The 15,587-nt window shown below is 37.3% G+C and overlaps 2 protein-coding genes across 5 annotated transcripts; both read left to right on the forward strand.

Annotated features, from left to right (window-relative positions):
* The first annotated feature begins 228 nt into the window (after positions 1–228).
* slu7 (SLU7 homolog, splicing factor) lies at positions 229–7,203 on the forward strand. The gene is made up of 16 exons (XM_079630800.1): positions 229–358; positions 711–880; positions 1,034–1,187; positions 1,275–1,355; positions 1,832–1,996; positions 2,612–2,680; positions 2,811–2,846; positions 2,938–3,063; positions 3,327–3,424; positions 4,971–5,038; positions 5,154–5,293; positions 5,386–5,547; positions 5,650–5,754; positions 6,048–6,122; positions 6,214–6,327; positions 6,443–7,203. Exons 2-16 carry the CDS (start codon positions 732–734, stop codon positions 6,620–6,622), a joined length of 1,722 nt encoding a protein of 573 aa, XP_079486926.1. The 5' UTR covers positions 229–358; positions 711–731; the 3' UTR covers positions 6,623–7,203.
* A 145-nt stretch (positions 7,204–7,348) lies between these two features.
* c1qtnf2 (C1q and TNF related 2) lies at positions 7,349–10,374 on the forward strand (the record flags this gene model as incomplete). 4 transcript variants are annotated; one of them, XM_079630807.1, is made up of 3 exons in its annotated part: positions 7,349–7,398; positions 7,749–8,005; positions 8,300–10,374. In XM_079630807.1, 3 exons carry the CDS (start codon positions 7,349–7,351, stop codon positions 8,935–8,937), a joined length of 945 nt encoding a protein of 314 aa, XP_079486933.1. In that variant the 3' UTR covers positions 8,938–10,374. The 4 variants fall into 4 exon arrangements, with proteins under 4 accessions (XP_079486933.1, XP_079486934.1, XP_079486935.1 ...); XM_079630808.1 differs by having other exon boundaries at positions 7,372–7,506; XM_079630809.1 differs by having other exon boundaries at positions 7,376–7,506; positions 7,693–8,005.
* Positions 10,375–15,587: the final 5,213 nt, after the last annotated feature.

A 15,587-nucleotide genomic window follows, 5' to 3' on the forward strand; every position in this document is an offset into this window, starting at 1 on the left:
TTAGAAAGAATTCTCGTTTTTCATTATCTTAGAATAATCAATTTGATTGAGAGGATTTGAGTATTAAAGTTTGTTTGTTGATTTTGTTTTGTTTTGTTGATTTTGTTATTTTTGTTTGGTTGATTCGTTTTTTGTTTTGGAATAAAATAAGTAGTTGTCATTCAGATCCACACTCCATACCAGTTGGTGGCGGTAATGCACGTTGTTTGCCAACCGCCAAAAAACTTCAGAAGAAGAGGAGGAAGACAGGAAGTCGTTACCCGGAAATCCGTGCTACACGCTTGTAAACAACTCGCGCAACCGACTGATCAAGGTGTAAAATATTTATAATCGTTTGTTGAATTTCACACAAGACAAGGTAAATTAACGACTTATTGACTTAAAGCCGGACTTGTAAGAGATACTGGCTATTAATTTTTAAAGCTAACGTTAAGTCTACGTCAAATACAACGTTTTAAAGCTAACTTAGCTGTAACGTAAATAATACACAACTCAAATTGCAATACATATTTTCATAACTGTCTGGTTTCTGTTATTTTATATAGATGTCTACACTGTGTCACAGCAGATTTTGATCTTTTTTTTATGTTTTTGTGTTTGGGTATCACGATGAGTGTTCCCCCCCCCCCCCCCCCCCCTTCACTGTTTTCAGAGCTAAATTATTGCTATAAGTGAATATATGTTTTGAATCTCTTTATATGTAACGTTAGGTAACGTTACAGCTGAAGATCATGTCGACGGAGGAGCCTAAAGTGGCGGAGGGGATCGTTGATCTCGAAGAGCCGAAGAAAATGACCCGAGAAGACTGGAGGAAGAAGAAAGAGCTGGAAGAACAGAGAAAATTGGGAAATGCTCCAGCTGAAGTTGACGAGGAGGGAAAGTATGTTGAGCAGAGCGAATTAAAATAAAACTTGAGCAGAGTGCACATAGAAATCAGGATTGTTATTTAAAATAAAAAGTGTGAATGTGTTTGATTTTATAGCCGTCATATATCCTGTCACTTTTTTTCCTGACCGTAATATTTTGTTACCAGGGATATCAACCCTCATATTCCCCAGTACATCTCATCTGTGCCTTGGTACATCGACCCATCAAAGAGACCCACCCTCAAGCACCAGAGACCCCAGGACGAAAACCAGAGTCTATTTGCGCCCATTGGAGATTGGTACAAGAGAGGTGTACAAGAAGTAAGCACTTCCCCTTTTCAGATAGACATAATTTATAAAAGTTATATAATGTCTAAAACCCTTTGTGATTGCCTCCCTGTTAACTAGAAATCAGTCAGCACGAAATACAGAAAAGGATCATGTGAAAACTGTGGTGCCATGACACATAAGAAGAAAGACTGTTTGGAGGTGAACGGTTTATAATATGTGTTGTGATGTTATTTATATGTTGGTCACATTCTTATGCTGCTTTCAGAATGCAATACTAGCTTATTATTACTACTGCATACTACTACCGTTCAAAAGTTGTGTGTCAGTATTTATTTATCAAAGATGCATAAAGACATAAATAAAGACATTTATAATGTAACAAAAGATTCCTAATAAAGAAAATGCTGTTCTTTTCAACTTTCTCTTAAATAATCCTAAAAAAAGTATCAAGGTTTCCACACAAATTTTAAGCAGCACAACTTTTTTCCAAGATTTTTTTCAAGTATATTAAACTAGAAAAGCTTATTTTCAATTATATTACTGTTTTTACTATATTTTTGATCCAATAAATGCAGCCCTTGGTGAGCATAAGAGACGTTTTCTTCAGAAACATAAAAAAGTCTTACCAGCCCCAAACTTTTGAATGGTAAACACTTTTGAAATGTCTTTCACAGAGACCCAGAAAGGTTGGAGCGAAGTTTTCTGGCACAGGTTTGGCACCAGATGAGCAAGACCAGATTCAGCTCTCAATGGATTATGATGGAAAGAGAGATCGCTGGAATGGGTATGATCCTGATGAGCACATGCGCATTGTAGAGGAATATTCAAAAGTTGATCTGGTAAGTCATGGAAGTTTTTTGTGCATTTATGTTTTTTCTATTATACTGATCGGCCATTGATTTTTTCTTAGCAAAGATAAGTTTTTGTCCCGTGACCATTTGCATACATTTTGTTGGAAGGGTCTTATTACTGTATAAGCCAGTGGTTACCAAATTTTTGTCGTGTCCACTGTAGACAGCCTCAAGCTGTTGTGGCGCGATGTGACATGTCAGATCCAGTGTAGGCACTGTGTTTTAAAAACAAGAAAATGATGAGGCATATCTCGCCCTCGGATTCACCAGTACAATGGTGGGTAATGAAAAGAGACCACAGTGGGTTGCATGCCTCAAAATATTAGCGTCTGACAGTAATAAGCCGAACAGGTTAAGAGCCACTCAGAGACTTCACATCATGAACACAAAGAGAAGCCTGTTGATAAGTTTCAGTACTGTATTAATTACATTTCAAATAAATCCTATAGGATTTTGCAAGCGAGGTCATGTCTAAGAGTCTCTTTATGTGGGTGCATATAAAAATATTTTTCTCTACCAAAGTTTGTGAACCACTTGCTACTTTTAAAATAATGCATGCCTAATTGAATATATATATATATTATTTATTTATTTATTTTACAGGCCAAGCGTACTCTTAAAGCCCAGAAACTCCAGGACGAGTTAGCTTCTGGTAAACTAATAGATGAAGCTGTAAGTATTCACAATTTTTCCACATTAATTTTATAAATATGCAGGATTTGTGCACAAAAAATGACAAAATATGTTTGTCATAACCTTGTATTTGATGAAATTAAACGTTAACGTTTTAACATCCTTCTAGAATTCAAGGAAGCGTCTTGATGATGATGCAGCTCAGGTACATATCATGTTCAACTTAATCTTTATGCACATTTTGACTATAAAATTTAAATTGTGAAGCCAATAAAGATTTTCCTCACTCTGTCCAGGACCACAGCAGTGAAGATGAGGATGAGGACAAATATGTTGATGACTTTGACATGCCCGGACAAAACTTTGACTCCAAGAGACGAATCACAGTCAGAAACCTGAGAATCCGCGAGGACATCGCTAAGGTAAAAATAACTTGAAATTTGGCTAAACGTCACGATGTATGTTAATTAAGGGCATGGCACTATTTGTTTTTCTAAAAACAAATTGTCAGCTGAGCTAAAAGAAAGTCACACTTAAAAGTTCCAATAAAAATGTCCCATAAGTATGATTTATAAGAGGATAAATATGATCTCCTCAGCCGTAGTAGCATATGAGTAAACAATATTATTACCACAGACAGTGCTGTATCATGTTTTTCCCAACTATTGCTGTCTTTATTTTACAGTACCTCCGAAATCTGGATCCAAATTCAGCCTACTATGATCCCAAGACTCGAGCCATGAGGGAGAACCCGTATTCCAACACTGGAAAGAATCCAGAAGAGTAGGGGCATTTTTTGTGAATGCAATCAAAATATTATTATACAATATTACAATATTAATGTAAAGTTGACTGTCCAAGATCATCACTTTTATGTTAGAGAAGTTATAGGCTTCTTATAAAAAGCTTGCAGATTGTGTACTAAGTAGGGGTCTCTCACTAACTCAGTGGTTCTCAAACTTTTTTGGTCACACCTCTCTTTAAACCTTTAAAAATGTAGCTAAAAATTATAAATAAATAAAAAAGATTAAAACAATTTAAAAACGTGACAAATGACAAACACCTGTAATAGTTTCACTTTGTAATGTCGTTGAATCATTGAAAAATATAACCATAAGAGATTGATAGCCAGAAAATACCTTTTAATTGAAATAAACAAAAATGTTAACATTTCAGTGATGCTTTGGATGAACAATATATCATCAGTGGCTGCAGTGAGCTCTTTTGACGAGCTCAGCTTCTTGCCGACCCGGAACACGACAGCGGAGCGCCACGTTCAAAATATCAGCTTGTGATTCCACCCGCTGAAGAGGTGCTTTTCTATAGCGAAAAACTTCTGTCAGGCTTGTTCAGATGGTGACAAGTCAACGGTCTGAAGAAGCACGATTCAGTGGAATTGGCATTCGGTGCCGGTTAATAAAGCCAGAGCGCCAACCTCTATTCACGCACTTGATTGTTGACCAATGGGGGCGTGCCCCACAGTTTGAGAACCACTAAGTAGAGAGTTACTTAGTTTACAACACAATGTATACGACTAAGGTATTTAATTTAATATTGTAAAAAAATGAAAATAGTCTGCTAGATGCCATGCTAGATGTGTTTAACTTGCTAAATTCCAGTAAGCTATTAAAAAAAGTCACTATAAAATATCACTATAGGTGGTGTAATGGAACATTTAAATAATAATAATAATAATAATTCATTACATTTTATATAGCGCTTTTTCTGGACACCCAAAGCGCTTTACATAGAAGGGGGGAATCTCCTCAACCACCACCAATGTGCAGCATCCACCTGGATGATGCGACGGCAGCCATATTGCGCCAGAACGCCCACCACACACCAGCTTACTGGTGGAGAGGAGACAGTGATGAAGCCAATTAGTATATATATAGGAGGATGATTAGGAGGCCATGATGGACAGAGGCCACTGGGCAAATTTGGCGGGGATGCCGGGGTTACACCCCTACTCTTTCGAAAGACATCCTGGGATTTTTAATGACCACAGAGAGTCAGGACCTCGGTTTAACGTCTCGTCCGAAGGACGGCGCTCTTTGTCAGTATAGTGTCCCCGTCACTACACTGGGGCGTTAGGACCCACACAGACCACAGGGTGAGCGCCCTCTGCTGGCCACACTAACACCTCTTCCAGCAGCAACCTGGTTTTTCTCAGGAGGTCTCCCATCCAAGTACTAACCAGGCTCAGCCCCGCTTAGCTTCAGTGGGAAACCAGTCTAGGGCTACAGGGTGATATGGCTGCTGGATAAATGTGCATATTTCTGTAGTTGTTTCTCTGCCTGTCCTCAAACTGATGTGTTTGGTTTGGCAGGGTGGGCTATGCTGGTGACAACTTTGTGCGCTACTCCGGAGACACCGTTTCCATGGCCCAGACACAGCGTGAGTAGTCTTGATTTGTCAACTCGTACACAAATTCCTCTTTACCTGATGTTAAAAATGGGCTCCAAACTCTGTGCTTGTTGGTCTAGCATTGTTTTGTGTGTCTCTTCTGCAGTCTTTGCTTGGGAAGCCTATGAGAAGGGATCTGAAGTTCACCTCCAGGCAGATCCGACCAAGCTGCAACTTCTCCATCAATCCTACAGAGTCAAAAAGGACGATTTCAAAGAGAAACAGAAAGAGACTATTTTGGAAAGGGTACAGTGTAGAGTCTCCTTTGTTGACAAGTGAAATAGCAAAAATTTTCCCCTTCCCGTTTGCTGATGGCTTTATGTTGCACTTCTCTGCAGTACGGTGGGGAGGAACACTTGGACGCCCCTCCGCGAGAGCTTCTGCTTGCTCAGACAGAGGAGTATGTGGAGTATTCTCGTCACGGGGCAGTGTTGAAGGGACAGGAGAAGGCTGTGGCCTGCTCCAAATACGAGGAGGACGTGCTCATTAACAACCACATGGTAAGTTAGCTAGCACTACTGGAAGTGCTGCATAACTGGAAAGCTAATAATGTTGGATTTTGTTTTGCAAACGTTAAATATTTCTTCCTTTGGCTTTTGCAGTGTATCTGGGGATCGTATTGGAAAGATGGATATTGGGGTTACAAATGCTGCCACTCGATGGTGAAGCAAAGTTACTGTACAGGGGAAGCTGGCAGGAAAGTAATGGTGAGTATCTAATGTAGTTCCTGTAAATAGAACCATCCATTGCGACTTGTAATGCACTGGAAAAAATGTGATGCATGAGTTGGTAATACAGGCAGCAAAAATTATTTACATTTAATTTATGATTTTATTTTATTTTATATAAAAACATGTATGTTATTACTTGTATTATTTTGTTTCATTTTTATTACCGGTATTTATTATTTAATACATACTATTTGTATCATGCATCTATTTCTATATATGTATCTCTCACAAATTTGTTAAAAACGTTTTCTACTTATTTATTTTTTCAGAGTACTTCTTGTGTTCCATTTGAAGAGGATGTACAGGAGGCAGACACGTGTGAAGAACCAAAGACTCTTTTACAGGTACATTAACAGCCTTCCCCTTTTTGTGATATGATTACAGTAGAAGAACATGACAGGAAGATTATTGTATTAAACTAAAAAAAATTCACAGATGCACCAGGAAAAAATGAAAGACAAGAAAAAGAAGAAAAAGAGCAAGAAACACAGAGATTCTGACAGCAGTGATGAGGAGGATGAAGCAAAAAAGAAAGAAAAGTTGAAGAAGGTGGGTGGACTGTTTCTTTTTAATGTCCCCCCCCCCCCCCATCATGTCATGTGCTAAATGCATCTGTGCTCTACATAGCCTATTGTAAAGGAAAACAATGTGTCTTTTTGTGCAGGCATTGAATGCGGAAGAGCAGAGGCTGATGGAGGTGGCTGAACTGATGCAGATGGACGAGAGGAAGCGGCCGTACAGCAGCCTAATGGACGTCCGTGAACCCACAGAGGAGGAGATGGAAGCCTTCCGCATGAAACGTTATCGAGCCGATGACCCCATGGCCTCTTTCCTGGGGCAGTGAATGAAAACATAAATGTCTTTTGAACCACTGAAATGTCATAGTCTCAGTTAGTGTAAAATCTGATTTGACTGAATCGGTGTTCTACAAAGGCCGTTGTTTTTAAAAACCATGAACAGAAAAAGTCCTATATTAGTAGCTCATGACAGTCTGTTAGAACCTGCAGTTTTTCAATTCTTTTCGCTTTGTATAAATCTGTTGTGTACTTTGTTTTTGGGCAAGTAGTAAATCAAGATTTTTTTTTTCTCATGTTTTTATTTTGACAGAACATAAACATTGTTTTATTAGTGGTTTAAATATAAAGTGCCCGATGAATTACAAATCGGTTATGTTTGGTGAATCATCTGTTTTGATTGAACAAAATAGGTTCCATTCTCTCTTTCCAAGGTATTTAAATGGAAGCATAATTCAAATAACCTGAGCAGTGGTTAACATTAAACATTTCTATTTATACCTAAACATGGCTATGTTTGGTTTGTTATGCCTTTGTCTATTCAACATGCAATTCATGCCAAATTTCTTTTGAAAATACTCAGAAGTGTTGGGAGTATTTGAAGGCACACTTTACACAGCTCTTTCTTGAAGCTTTTATGTACCGGTAATAATATTAAGCCATTTCTCATTGTTTTGTGGCCTGGAGAACTAAAGTTTAAAAGTCTGACAAGTTTTCAAATGAATCCCCTCCCACAGTTTGTTCAATTACATCATGGATGAACTATCTGGCAGAGCATGTCAGTGCTAAAACTGGGTGGATACTTGCAAAGTTGTGTGGAGGACATGTAAGATACAATCGTTTCACAAGCCTTGTTTATATTCTCTATTTTTGATTTTGCCGAAAGGGCAGCTGGACCTTTTCTTTGCATTGTTACGCAAATCTCATTCTTCTGGTGAGGGCTTTTTCCAATGCATGCTTTAAATGTGTTGTTAAATTGTGTACTTTGGTCAGTTACTTAGATTTACTACCTAATTAAAACCTAAATGTTTACTAATAACTGCATTATTCACAACCTGCATGTATATAATGTGATTATTGGTGCTTGTTTCCGTGCACAACTCTTTATATGTATATACAGGAAATCCATGGAAATTCCCCAGAACACACATCTGGCCCCATCTGCTCTCTTTACAGGCACAGCTGCATCATGCATCAGTTACCGCTGGCTGTTTGCCTGCTGTCCCTGTTCTCTGTGACTATAGACTCATCCAAGAAGGGACGCAACTTCACCATCCATTCATCTCAGCTTAGCTGCAGTTTACCAGGCCCTCAGGGTCCTCCAGGGAGTCCAGGAACAGCAGGTCCCAGCGGTAGCGTAGGCAAGATGGGGATGCCAGGTGTTGATGGCCAGGATGGCAAGGATGGTGACAGGGGAGAGAAAGGAGAGACAGGTACTGTATATTTTGCAGCTGTAATACCATTAATGAAAAATAATATTCAAATGTAAATTTATATTGTCCTTTTTTATTTTTACCTGGTATTAATTAAGATTTATATTAGTTTTTATTTTTATTCATATAATTGTTTATCTATAGTATCTCTGTAGCTCAAGGACACTTTAAAATATATTTAAGTATAATATGAAATCACATTTGGATAAAAAAACACACACAATGAAAATCAAATGGGTGATTTGTTTCAGATTAGGTGGTACAAATTTGTGAATATTTATTCTCACATGTCAGGTGAACGGGGTCGTCCTGGGAACCCTGGAAAACATGGACAACAAGGACGCCCAGGACTTGTTGGGAAGGCAGGGCCAAGGGGCCTCAAAGGGGTGCGTGGGGCACCTGGTGTGTCTGGAGTCGCTGGGATCAGAGGAGAGGTGGGAAATAAGGGGGAAACTGGTGCCCCCGGGGGCTGTGACTGTGGAACAGAGGCACGGTCTGCTTTCTCTGTAGCGGTAACCAAGAGCTATCCCAAGGAACGCACGCCCATTCGCTTTAACCGGATTTTAATGAATGAGGGTGGTCATTACAATACCACCAGTGGCAAGTTTAACTGTGTAATTCCTGGTGTGTATTATTTCACATATGACATCACGTTGGCTAACAAACACTTGGCAATTGGGCTTGTTCACAATGGCCAGTACAAGATCAGAACATTTGATGCTAACACAGGAAATTATGATGTGGCCTCAGGGTCAACTATACTCAGACTGCAAAAAGGAGATCAGGTCTGGCTTCAGATCTTCTATTCAGAACAAAATGGACTGTTTTTTGATCCATTCTGGGCTGACAGTCTTTTCACAGGATTTCTTATTTTTGCTGATCAGGTGGCTCCAAATGAGGCACATAAAATGACAAATTCTGGATCATCCTGAGTGAACTTTTTACATTAGTCTCAAATACTTTTTATAAAATGACCCCCAATAATCCACCACTTGTTTACTGATCCACCACATCAGTATTAGAGCAAAATGAGGGACAAAAACTTACCTCAGTGGACTTTTAGCCACGTTGTACTGTTACTGTTAGACATACATGACCTTTGACCTTCTAAAAGCCTGTTCTGTTAATTATTGTTTTTTTTCTCTCTTTCTGTTGTTTATTTACTTTTCACATCTAATCATGTATTCCACTATGGTTCAAAGGTTTAGTATGACCTTGTCTTATTGGAACACGTTATTACAAGATAAACATACTTATCTCAGAAAAGTCTGAAAATAGCAGTCAACAATGCTGCTGTATCTAATCAATACTAGGTTCAAGAGCAAAAACACTGCTGACATAAACAGAGCAGTAGATAAACCTACGGTCATTTAGATGATCATTAAATGATATGTAAAGACATTATGCTGTTGGGTTATTATTTGTATCATGCAGCAATGAGCAATCTGTCCTCGATAATTTCCCACTGCAAAGTCAATCTGTACACTCATTTCAGATTGACATATTTTAACAGAAAGATGGCCTTACGTTTTATTAAAGCTGTAATAAGTTCAGCCATTGTTGCACCTAAAAGGTAGGCTACGATTGATTATTCTTAGCGGGTAATTCTCGCTATAGTCTCAGCCTCAGACGTCACGCCCACGTCAGTCTGAAGGTCTGGCTACGTGAGACTATTCTATGGAAGGCCAAAAGTATGGAAGGCCAAAAGAGACAAAACGTGTGAAACTTATGGAAGGCGGACGGGGCCAAAAGTCTTTAAACGAAACGCGTTCATTTTGACCGCGTCAACGCAAACTATTTGTCCGCGTTAACGCGCCTTTTTTTTACGTGTTTCTTTTGTATGTATAGACACGCACATTCAGGTCATGTTAAGACGTCAGTTGTTGTCGCGTTACTTTAGTACGTGTAAAGACGCACAGTTTTACCATGTTAAGACGACCAATTTGAACGTTTCTCAATGCGTACATTCTGGCCAGGTTCGAACTTGTAATATTTTTTTAAAAGCAGACTTACCTTTAGATTTACCCACATATTAATCATTTAGTTTATTGTGGCCTTGCTTTACTGATATTTTAAGTGTTAGAGTAAATTAATAAATGTTAAATTGTAAATTAAGTAAATGCTATGATCCATAAATTATAATTTATCTAAATGGGCTATTAAATGTTTGTTTTGGCCTATCATTTTCAAAAGTACATAACTTACACAGCATATATTTATAACTAAACACACATAACTTTATTCACTTTCACATAATAATGTTTTTGGTTGAATAGTTTGTTTATGCATGCTGTTCTGTCTCTGTTGTTTCCAGGATGATCATCATCTTGGCTGCTGCAGGCTGACGAGTGCTATAATAAAATTACTACATATTTAAAATGTGTTTTGATAATCATTATATATTTTATTATATATTTTATTTACCCATAAACTTGTCTTTAGGAAGCCATAAGATATAGTTTCCCAGACAGGGTTTAAATTAAGAGTAGGACTTAATCTACCTAATCATGATTTTAAAAATGGCTTTCTGAAACACAGATTTCCAGGTATTTATTTTCTTTTATTCCAAATTATTATTATTATTGTTATTGTTAGGCTATTGTTGTTGTTGTTGCTTTTGCTTGCATTAAAATAATGATATATATAATTTAGTATTCAAAGCGGTTATGCAAACCAAAACATATCAAACACATTAATATGATACATATTAATATTAACAAATTTTGGAACATGCTACATGTGCTGCTGAGTCGATGTTTCCAAATTATCCAGATACTCAGATACCTGGTCCATATTGCATTTTTATTCATAGAAAAATAATTACTGTCAGGACATATCATAAAACAAAGTGCTTAGGAAAAGTACAGTCCGGCTATCGTTCGTTCATTTGTTTTTGCTTTCACATATAAAAATGAAAAAACGAGAAAACAGCTCCTTTTTCCGTTTTTTTTTTTAGAAAAACAAAAAAAACAAATTTATGACTTGATTTTTGGTTTACCCGTTCTTTCACGGAAATCAGAGAAAACTCTTGATATTCCGATTTTATTTTATATATTTTATTGGCTACTTATATTTTTCATTTTTGTTTTGCATTGAATACCATCTAAAGGATTTGCTGTGCACCGCAATGTCATCCTCATAAAAAGCCTCGATAAGAGCCACCTTTATTTGCCTTATCATAAAGGGTTTCTATGGGAAGAAAACGCTTAACGTTTAATTAAATGCGTTGCGTTCATATTCTGGGCTCATCTGCTTTTCTGTAGGATAGTTTATTAATAAGGTGTGTACAGCATTTGATCTTTATCACTGATAGCCCATTAAGCCACATACACTTTTTATTTATTATAAGGGTTTTCTATGGGAGGAAAACGCTTAGCCTAATGTGCAATTAAAAGCAATGTTCGTATTGGGCTAATCTGCTCATCTGTAGGCTACACATGCTTTATTAAAGTACAGTATTTGATCTTTTAACATGAATGTCCATTGGGGGGCTGCTTCAGCTTTTTGAACGTAGAAGTGTGATAAAGACATGATTGGCTATCATTTTTATGGATAAAGGCCTATTTTGTACATGACTACATGTAGTATTTTACTATCTTTCTTTTACTGTCTATGGTCCTTATAAGGCCAAGAAAACATGTCGTTTTAATGACTGTAGGGTAATATAGGCCTGCTAGTCATTAAAAACGATTTAGTTTCATATTCATGTTTTAATAAAATAATATATATTTTTAAATTTCATCTATGTTGATTATATGAAAAGTGAAAAGCATGAATAAGATAAGATGATCCCGAAAATATCGGGAGACGAATGTAGTGGGCAGACATGATTTTGACCACTTCATTAGGCTAAGTTTGCTTTTGTAGAAAGCCTTTCTTTAAAGTGAATTTCGTTTTGTATTAATTGTATCTTAATTTAAATCAATGTTTCATCAACCAATTTCCTGGGCTTAAAGGGCACCTATTATGACATTTAAAATGTTCCTAATGTTGTTGTGGGAGTCCCCAACAACAGTTTTACATGCATGCAATGGCAAAAAACACTTTTGTTTTCGTATAATATGCATTTATTTTTACCTGATTTGTTCACCGACTCCCAAATGATTCGTTCAACGACTCGTTTTTCCAAACCCCTCCTCTGCGCGACGCTAATCTGCTCTGATTGGTCAGATGACCCAGCAGTGTTTACAGAGATAATACTTATTTTTAACACGGAGTACAATTATGCTTTTATCAATTAAATTGTGTTATAATAATGATTATAGTCCACTGCTTTATAGTTTGTAGTAAAAAACGAAAAATAAGATAAATAATTTAATGTTATGTTAGAGAGCATAGCCCAGAGTTCATATTGTAAAAGCACAATCAGTCTTTGTTTGCATTAGCCCGATGCATAAACATAACGTTTTTACACAAAAAAAAAAATGCAGTTACGTTACTACGAGGTAGCTATTATTCTATTCTTTAGACAACTCCGAAAGCAACGACAAACACTTCACATATCTCAATACAATTGCCATTGAAGACCTAGAAGCTAAACGGTGCTTACACAACAAACAAAATAATTATTAAGCATGCTACATAAAATATAAAAGCAAAAATTATTAATAACACTTACAGGTTGTGATACGGAGGAGGAAGCTGATGCAAATACACTTTGAACTGAACCTTCCTTCAATATCAGCCGGCTCGCGAATCCAAGTTTGATTGCATTTAAGTTGGTAAAGCAATCGTCTTCAAAATGGCGCGAACAAAGCACAAGGCTCGGACTATACTTCTGTGGTATAGTTGTATATATGAATTGTAGCCACTTAGTCTTCAAATGCTCCTCCTTGGGCAGATCGCACTTCAGAACACAGCGTCTCGTCGCCATGACGTTTTCAAGTTTGCCTTGGAGTGCAATAAGTGGGCGTATCGTATTCAAATAACTTGACAAGTTGACGTCATCTAGTCAGAGAAAAAGCTTCGGTCTTCTAACGATTCATAAAAATGACTCCGAGTCGACTCTCACTTTTGAAAGACAATAACTTTATATACGGTGCACTTTCATATTTCAAACTTTGCAGGATGTTTTTGTTCACTTAGATCTATGTTACACACTACATGAAAGGTAAATTTCAAAATTCCATAATAGGTGCCCTTTAACAAATAAGGAGGTAAATATATCAGCACTAAGATCAAGTAAAACTAGTATTGAGATACAGCCTTGGTCCGAAGCTAAAAGTAAATCATTAGTGATTTTAACGAGCACAGTTTCAGTGCTATGGTGCGGCCTGAATCCAGACTGAAACTTTTCATAGATATCATTTTCTTGCAAAAAAAGAGCCCAGTTGAGCGGACACAACTTTTTCTAATATTTTAGACATAAATGGAAGATTTTAAATGGGTCTATAATTTGCTAGATTATGTGGGTCTAATTGTGGTTTCTTAATGAGTGGTTTTATAACTGCCAGTTTAAATGTTTTTGGAATGTGACCTAAAGATAAAGATGAGTTAATGATATTGAGGAGAGGCTCTTCCACTATAGGTAACACTTCTTTCAGTAGTTTAGTTGGTATAGGATCTAATAAGCATGTTGTTGTTTTAGATGAAGTGATAAGTTTATTTAACTCTTTTTGTTCTATAGTTGTAAAGCACTGTAATTGTTCTTGCGGGGTGATAATTGAGGCTGATTTATAAGGCGCGATTGAAGATTGAACGTTTACAATTGTGGTTTTGATGCTTTCTATTTTCTCAGTGAAGAAGTTCATGAAATCATTACTGCTAAACTGTAACGGGATATTTTGTTCAGGTGACGTCTGTTTATTTATTAGTCTAGCCACGGTGTTAAATAACCTTGGATTATTTTGGTTGTTTTCTATTAGTTTGCGGAGATGCTCAGCCCTTGCCGCTTTTGGGGCCTTTGTATAACGTGACATACTGTCTTTCCACGCGAATCTAAAGACCTCTAAATTAGTTTGTTTCCATTTACGCTCTAATTTACGGGTTTCTCTCTTTAGAACATGCATAGAATTGTTGTACCATGGTGCTTTACTTTTCTCTCTGACCTTTTTTTATCTAATGGGTGCAACAATATCCAATGTTCTAGAGAGAATGGTTCTCATAGTGCTAGTTACTTCCTCTTATTCATCTGTTTGTTTGGGTTCAGGCAGTAACTGAGACAAATCAGATAAGCAATTTGAGAAATTATCTATGGTGGATGGAGTAACGCGGCGCAGCGTGACATTGTACTGTAGTCCATAATATACAAGTTACCAGGAAGTGGTCACTGACTCCATCACTTTGTGGAATGATATCTATATCGGTTGGATCGGTTCCATATGATATAATTAAATCGAGTGTATGATTAAGACGATGAGTTGGTCCGGTGACGTTTTGCTTGACCCCAAAGGAGTTTAATAAATCTGTAAACGCAGCCCCTAACGCATCATTTGAATTATCTACGTGTATGTTAAAATCTCCAACAATTAATGCTTTATCGACGTTGACCAATAGATCTGAGAGAAAATCTGCAAACTCTTTTAGGAAATCAGCGTAAGGCCCTGGCGGTCTATATACAGTAGCCAGGGCTAGAGATAGTAGGGATTTTTTTTCTTACATCTAAGAGCGTAACATTTAATACAAAGTACTTCAAACTAATTAAATTTGTCACCTGTTTTCTGAGTAACATTAAGAATATCTCTGTAGATTGTTGCAACACCGCCGCCACGACCAATCAGACGGGGCTCATGCTTATAACAGTATCCTGGTGGAGTGGACTCATTTAGACCGAAATAGTCATTTGGTTTAAGCCAGGTTTCAGTAAGGCAAAGTACATCGATGCTATTATCTGTGACTATTTCATTTACAATAGCTGCTTTAGGTGTGAGTGATCTAATGTTCAGAAGACCTAGCTTTAGAAATTGTTTTTGTTCACTAATAGCGAGATTTTCTGTTTTAATAACAATTAGATTTTTCCTAGATCCTGCAGTAGATTTACTGTATTATTTGATCTCACTAAGCGAGGAATAGACACAGTTTCTATTAAATGTTCTACACTAGTATTTATATCAATTAATTTGGTGCAGCAGAGACTGTGATTTGGATTTTTGGTAACTAGTCAAACGGTCTTTAACATCTTGGAGATGTTATCCGACAGAAGATCCGCTCCATTTCTACTTGGGTGTAGGCCATCAGCGCGGAAGAGCCTAGGACGCTCCCAAAACAGATTCCAATTATTTATAAAGGGCAGTTTCTGCTCATTGCACCATGACATTAACCATTCATTTAGCGCGAATAATCTACTGAACTTTTCATGCCCTTGTCGATAGGGTTGGGCATCGTTTTGATTTGAACCGATTCTGATTCCGATTCCGATTCTTCCTTTCGATTTCGGTTCTTTTCGATTCTCGATTCCGATTCTTTGAGGGGCGGAGTCATTTTATTTTGATCCGAATGTTCCAATACATATAAATAAAGCATCTCCAGTTAACTAGCAGAGCATTCATTTCGTTCGTTTGATAAATAAGAGACAATCTAGCACTGAAATGTGCGATCATTGGCGTGGATACAGTGTTTTGTCTTCTGGCTCGTGCACACCGCA

The sequence above is a fragment of the Phoxinus phoxinus genome (assembly GCF_949152265.1).
Source record: "Phoxinus phoxinus genome assembly, chromosome: 12".
Taxonomy (NCBI): domain Eukaryota; kingdom Metazoa; phylum Chordata; class Actinopteri; order Cypriniformes; family Leuciscidae; genus Phoxinus; species Phoxinus phoxinus.

What these genes read in the sequence shown, in the direction of transcription:
- slu7 (XM_079630800.1), top strand. Translation starts at nt 732, where the DNA reads ATGTCGACGGAGGAGCCTAAAGTGGCGGAGGGGATCGTTGATCTCGAA. An exon ending in TCCGCGAGGACATCGCTAAG is followed by an intron (nt 3,064 to 3,326) that starts GTAAAAATAACT and finishes TTTATTTTACAG; the next exon opens with TACCTCCGAAATCTGGATCC. An exon ending in AACCAAAGACTCTTTTACAG is followed by an intron (nt 6,123 to 6,213) that starts GTACATTAACAG and finishes AAAAATTCACAG; the next exon opens with ATGCACCAGGAAAAAATGAA.